Source organism: Miscanthus floridulus, chromosome 11, assembly GCF_019320115.1.
Source record: "Miscanthus floridulus cultivar M001 chromosome 11, ASM1932011v1, whole genome shotgun sequence".
NCBI lineage: Eukaryota > Viridiplantae > Streptophyta > Magnoliopsida > Poales > Poaceae > Miscanthus > Miscanthus floridulus.
Genome location: NC_089590.1, coordinates 81144034 through 81150479, shown reverse-complemented (window position 1 = coordinate 81150479; position 6446 = coordinate 81144034). Strand labels below are relative to the sequence as shown.

General features: G+C 47.0%; 2 protein-coding genes across 2 annotated transcripts; one reads left to right on the top strand and one right to left on the bottom strand.

Annotated features, from left to right (window-relative positions):
- The first annotated feature begins 378 nt into the window (after nt 1–378).
- Nucleotides 379–2002, top strand: LOC136493567 (AT-hook motif nuclear-localized protein 23-like). The gene has a single exon (XM_066489663.1). The coding sequence runs from the start codon at nt 739–741 to the stop codon at nt 1669–1671; it is 933 nt and encodes a 310-aa protein (XP_066345760.1). The 5' UTR covers nt 379–738; the 3' UTR covers nt 1672–2002.
- Nucleotides 2003–4528: 2526 nt separating this feature from the next.
- LOC136494846 (heavy metal-associated isoprenylated plant protein 4-like) lies at nt 4529–6446 on the bottom strand. The gene is made up of 4 exons (XM_066491021.1): nt 6169–6446; nt 5489–5664; nt 5197–5281; nt 4529–5121 (listed from the first exon to the last, which is right to left on the bottom strand). Exons 1-4 carry the CDS (start codon nt 6293–6295, stop codon nt 4598–4600), a joined length of 912 nt encoding a protein of 303 aa, XP_066347118.1. The 5' UTR covers nt 6296–6446; the 3' UTR covers nt 4529–4597.

The following is a 6446-nucleotide window of genomic DNA, read 5'->3' as shown; positions in this document are numbered from 1 at the left end:
AACCACGGGTTTAGGCGCTTAACCCTGATTAATTAGCATAATCTTGCGATGAACACGCTAAGCCATCGCTATCACCATGCATCACATTTTGGCGTCATAGTTCCTCCCGCTCGACCCGTCTCTCTTTCTCCGATGCCACCCCCGGCCCTGTCACTATCATGTAGGACGCCTGCGAAACTGACTCATTGGCCCCCAAATCCCGTGGCCCACGCGTCAGTCTTATAGCCTTGTGTCTTTTTCCGTAGCTGCAAAGGATGCGCAAGAATTTGTTCTCCCAACTCTCTCCTCCCCACATTATTTTATGCGGTGCACCTCCTACTACTGGTTTGATGAAGAACCTCTCGAACCCTTCTCTTCCCATCTTGCCTGCCTCCCGTGCCTCACCTTCTCCTCCTCTATAGCTTCCTCCTTTCTCTCCTCCTTCCCTACCCAGCTCATAGCTAGCTCACAGCCCTGTTGGTGTGTGTACGTTCCTTCAATTCTCTTCTTTGGGTTTTTAATTTCATCCCTGTTTGCTTCTTTCTGCATCCAAAAGCTTTTAAAACAGCCCCAATCATAAACAATCCCCTTCTTTAAAAATCATTGCTTCCTTTTCCAACACTTCCTTTTAACCTAAAAACAAAACACCACTCTCTGTTGCAATTGGAGTTTTTTCTCTCTTTTTTTCGCTGCTTTTTCTATTCTAGTTTTAAAAATTTTGCTTGCTAGCTACATCAGTACATGAGCTAGCAGAAAAGCATGGCCGGCCTCGACCTCGGCACCGCTGCGACGCGCTACGTTCATCAGCTCCACCACCTCCACCCCGACCTCCAGCTGCAGCACAACTACGCCAAGCAGCCGGAGCCCTCCGAGGATGACCCTAATGGCGGCGGCGGCTGCGGCAACAGCAACAACGGAGGGCCGTACGGTGAGCACGACGGCGGGTCGTCCTCATCCGGCCCAGGCGCCGGAGACGCCCCTGGTGGCAGCGGTGGTAACGGGGAGATGGTAGCCCGCCGGCCCCGCGGGCGCCCGCCGGGCTCGAAGAATAAGCCCAAGCCCCCGGTGATCATCACGCGGGAGAGCGCCAACACGCTGCGCGCCCACATCCTGGAGGTGGGGAGCGGCTGCGACGTGTTCGAGAGCGTCTCCACGTACGCGCGCCGGCGGCAGCGCGGCGTCTGCGTGCTGAGCGGCAGCGGCGTGGTCACCAACGTGACGCTGCGGCAGCCGTCGGCGCCCACGGGCGCCGTCGTGACGCTGCACGGGAGGTTCGAGATCCTGTCGCTCTCGGGTTCCTTCCTCCCGCCGCCGGCTCCCCCCGGCGCTACCAGCCTCACCATCTTCCTCGCGGGGGGCCAGGGGCAGGTGGTCGGCGGGAACGTCGTGGGTGCGCTCTACGCCGCAGGCCCCGTCATCGTCATCGCCGCGTCCTTCGCCAACGTCGCCTACGAGCGCCTCCCCCTGGAGGAGGAAGAGGCTCAGGCAGCGCCACCCGGCCTCCAGATGCAGCCACCAGGCGGTGGTGCCGATGGCGCTGGAGGCATGGGCGGTGGGCCGTTCCCTCCCGACCCGTCGGCTGCCGGGCTGCCGTTCTTCAACCTGCCGCTCAACAACATGACCGGTGGCGGGTCGCAGCTCCCGCCAGGCGCTGACGGCCATGGTTGGGCCGGTGCACGGCCGCCGTTCTGACAAGCAAGTCCATGATGGCCGGTGGTGTAATTCAGGTTTGAGAGAACTGCAGGAAGATGTCAAGAAGAAAGCAATGAACGGCACAAGGGTTAAGGGCAGCTTGCAAAAGGTTAGCGCACGTATGCTTGCAAGGATTCTATCTATCTATTTCTATCTCGATCTCTGTACAACTCCGTAGTGTTTGCTCGGTCTCTCTGATTTTGTGTTTTCAATTTCTTCTCCTTTCTTTTCCTTTTCTCCTCTCATGTGCCTCTTGAAACTTGATCTGTTTGTGGTGTAACCTTGTCTTAATTTTTAATCTGGCTTTTAATAAGTAGTCTTCAAAAATTGTTCTCTGGAACTGGATGCAAGTGTGCTAATCGATGTTTCCATGCATGGGGTTGTTGTTATTGTTCCTATGGATGAGATAATATATATCTCCAACCAAATTGTGTTCAAAAAGTTAGCGTATCCTAGTGGTTTAAGCTGTCAGTTCTTACTTTATCATCATGTAGCTGCTAGGTGTGTGTGTGTGTGTGTTGTGAATATATACTTTTGGGCACAATTGTTTTTTGAGTTAGACAAAGGTTTACCTGCCTGTGTGTGCAACAACAATTAGTGACGCGTGCATACTATATTATTTCTCGTATCATCAATCAGTTTCTGCTTCTGGTTCTTCTTCTAAGTTTATTGTGGAGTCTGGGAACTGCTTCGTCACAAGTTACCACACAATTTTCTGCTCACACGTGTGCGTGCTTTGCCTTTGTTTAAACATCACGAAGCTAGTACTCGATTCAGCTATAGTAAATTGCATCTCGCAAAGCAAGCAGCTCATGGGGAATCCTCACAAAGTCACCAACTACTTGCCTATGCTGCCTTTATTTGTTCTTCGTTGTCTCATATATATGCGTAGATTGCAAGATGGTTGTCTCCCTAAGTTCTTGGGACTTGGACATTCAAAGATTCTTGAGGTTTTCATTTGATGACATATGTCATCTAGTGTTTATTATGGCCTCTTTGGATTGTGCTGTTGCATCCCTATTCAGAGATTAGGACTAGTGCTATATGGCTAGCTTAAAACTCCCACTCCACACCATTTCTATAGAATTTGATGGTGTGTCTGTGTGCACCTAGCTAGCTTGACTGCCTTCAGCGGTCCTAAGCATACTGTGACACTTTGTCACATTTCTTTCCTTACACGAGGAGTATTTGTTATTAATTGAGATTTTCGTTCCTTCAGTCTGCAGAGTTCTTAAAACTGCAACCAATTATTATAGTCCTTTGTGTCAAATTTGCAGCTTGTTGTTACCAAAATTAGCGACAAATAAACAAACGAGCAGCCAGAAGCCAAACAACATGAAATTTCTATGCGCTTGCTAGATTTGTCAAGAATAATTTGACCCGAACAAAATAATCAACTTCACTGAAGAGTCAATGACTAACTCGATGAGAAATGACACGTAGCACTTATCTAACCTGTTCAACTGTATTACTAATTATCTGGCATTTTCAGATGTCTATCTCGCTATTATAATGTTCTATGCCGTCTCTTTGTATGCTCATGTGTTGATAAAGTCTCTTGTTCTCAAGTTGTTCCCATGATTCTCTGCACATATATCTATTTATGAAACAATTTCTCCAATAGATTGATGAACTACTTGTAACCCTTTGTTGTGCACATGTGCATCAATTCAATAGCAAAATGTTTTTTAAAAAAAAAAAAACTCTACTGGGTAACATACTATTTCATGTTCTCATCACTATAATAACTACTCTTATCAGCTCTGTTGTCTATTCTTGTGTTCCTTAATAGTTTTGCAATTTGTATGAGCCTGAAACCAATTTAGTTTTCAGTCAGAAACTCAGAATTAACATCCAACCAGGGTTCTGGGATCTGATTCGGAACAATCAAATTTCAGCAAAGTTAATTCGTCCATTTTGGTGAGGCTCGAAACAACATTGTATCAACAATCAGAAATTTTGGTCCAATTTGAATTTTTAGTCTAGTATAGAGTTCAAACAAATCCAAAAAGTTTTTCATTTGATTTGAAAGTGCAAACTTATCAAACTATATTCCATTGATTTCCTCTTCGTGCCTCTAGAACAAATTTTGGCTAAAATTCAGCTAAATATTAGCCAAACATGAACATTTTCACTAGTCAGCAAAAATGAGTACTAGTCTAAAATTTCTAAGATTCACCAATTTTGGTCGGGTCAGGAATTTTTTTGCTATTTGAATCCCAGAACCCTGCATCCAACTACTTATCAGTTGAAGACTTGAAGTGGTTGGATTTGATCAAGGGCTTATGATTGTGGTGATTGAACAAAAAAAAGATGGTTTCAAGCAGTTGGAAAATAGTTAGACCACAATTTTTAATTTACAGCTAACTAATGCTATGCATAGTTTTTAGCTACCAGCAATATTTTATAACAGAAACTTAATTTGTCTAGTAATTGAAATTTTGAATTTATGATATTATCCAGCAGGAGTCATGAGCCTAACTTTCTAAGTCAATCTAATTGATGGGAACCTCCAATTACAATGTTGATTGCCATTAGTTTATTTGTTGACAATTTATAATCCAGTAAATTAGCTAGGCAAAGTTGCTTCTTAGTTTCTATCAAACGTTATATACTAAAATGATACTATCAAAGCGTCACACAGTTTCCTTCTTTGAAATACTACGCTTACTCATGCATGGGTATAAGCCAGTTAGCGTTTCAGCTGGAAACCCTGAAAGATTTGCTTGGAAGAAGGTTCAAGTTTCCTAGCTAGCTGGCTACTGTCTTTGGTTTAGTACTACTATACAGTAGACTTCAGATTGGTTGCAGACATAATTAATGCAAGCTAATAACAAATCTGTGCTGAAGCAAAAAAGTTGAGACATCGTTGGCGTTGCTCTTAGTGTTCAAATTATTCGACATGAATCCAACTGCAAAACAAGGTCTACATCACAGCGCATGCATATGGGTTCTCCTCGCTGATGAATTCACTGGGGTGTGTGCAGTGCAAGAACGCCGTCTCCTGGTAGCCTTTGAGCTCAGTGTGTGTGTAGCTGACACCGCCGTACGGTGGGTCCCCGCCGCCGCACCCGTAGCCGTAACCGCCGCCGTACGGCGAGCAGTAGCCGCAGCCACAGCCGTAGCGGTGGCCCGGGTGCGAGTAGTCGACGAAGTGCGGGTGCGTGCAGGGGATGAAGTAGGGGGCGATGAGCTCCTTGACGACCTTCGCGGCGGCCTCCTTCGCCTTTTCCTTCTTCTCTTTCTCCTCCTTCTCCCTCTTCTCCTTTTCCTTGTCCGCCTTCTTCACTAAGACCTTCTCCTCCTTGACGATCACCTTCTTCTCGACCTTGTCGACGATGCCCTTCTTGCGCGTCCTCTCGAAGATGTACTTGACGAGCTTGTCCTCCTCAAGGACACCCTCGACGGTGCACGTGTTCTTGCCGAAGTCCGTCTTGGCCTCGTAGATACCTATATTATTAGCGTGTGTGAACATGTCATTATTGATTGGAATTATGAGATTACAGCTCTAGAGAGAGAGATTACTCTTGTTCTCAAGCAACATCTCCTTGACCCTGACTGCACAATCGGGGCAATGCAACGGAAGCTTTACAGTTATGACCTTCAGCTCCTGCGGCATTATTAACAAACCAAAGAAATGCATGAACAATGGAGCTATATATCGCGGAAAACCCAACATAAGAAGCAGTGTTCTTGATCAGACACTGCACACTACGTGCTGTACTCGCCATGGTCTATGGAAAGGCAGGTGAAATGATCAGAAATCTACATGCTGTGTTATCAGAGATCGATGCATGTACATGGAAGTATCATTTACCTCCTTTTTGGTCTTGACCTCAACGACCATGTCGTCCTTGGGAGGCGCGGGTGGAATCAGCTCGACCTTCTTCCGGCAGCCCTTCTCAACTTTCTTCCTGAGCTTCTCGACGTCGAACGCGAAGCCCTTCACTGTCACCTTCCCTGCCCCGGCGTCCACCTTCACCTCTTCAACCCCTGCCAGTATATATATGTGCCATATTCAGAGACTCACAGTATAATTAAGGCCCCGTTTTGCCGGGCTTTTCCACCGGCTTCAGAGCCGTTTGGAGCCGTTTTCTACCAAATGGGGTAAAGTAAAATAGCTTCACTTGTGAAGCCCCTAAAAACATGCTCTCACAGTGATTTGGGGTGGGATGGAGCCAAAAAAAAAGTGGCTTCTCCCGGCTCCTCCTCTAGGCCCCTAAAAACATGCTCTCACAGGGAAGCCATTTTGTCAAACGGTTTACCAAAACCGCTTCAGCTCCACCAGTGAAACTGTTCGTAGAGGTGAAACAAAAAAAAATAACTTCACTAGTGAAGTGAAGCCCTGTCAAACGGGGCTAAGTGGGCACAATATGATCGATCATACGCATGCTCCTGTACGTGTCTGTCTGCATGCATATCGCCGGCGGCATATTGGCATGCACCATTCGAAGCAACACACAAGTGCAGCAACATTTACAGCACGTAAAAACGCACCTTGGAACTCGGTGAACTCCGTCTGGATGTCGCGCGCACACTGCCCACAGTGGACGAACACCTTGTAAGTGGCCGTCTTGACCTCCACCTTGGTCTCTTTGACCTCCACCTTCTTCTTGTCTGCCATGCCGACGCCGATTTCTGACTGTTCGCGTCACTCACTTCACTTCTTGATTGATGAGCCCCTTTGCTCGTTGCTACTCCAAAAGGCAGCGCACTAATAATGCTCGGGCGACATTGCAACTGATACGCAAGAGCAGAGCTGAAGGGGGGGTTAA

What these genes read in the sequence shown, in the direction of transcription:
- LOC136493567 (XM_066489663.1), top strand. Translation starts at nt 739, where the DNA reads ATGGCCGGCCTCGACCTCGGCACCGCTGCGACGCGCTACGTTCATCAG.
- LOC136494846 (XM_066491021.1), bottom strand. Translation starts at nt 6,295, where the DNA reads ATGGCAGACAAGAAGAAGGTGGAGGTCAAAGAGACCAAGGTGGAGGTC. An exon ending in GGAGTTCACCGAGTTCCAAG is followed by an intron (nt 5,665 to 6,168) that starts GTGCGTTTTTAC and finishes ATATACTGGCAG; the next exon opens with GGGTTGAAGAGGTGAAGGTG. An exon ending in AGGTCAAGACCAAAAAGGAG is followed by an intron (nt 5,282 to 5,488) that starts GTAAATGATACT and finishes ATAATGCCGCAG; the next exon opens with GAGCTGAAGGTCATAACTGT.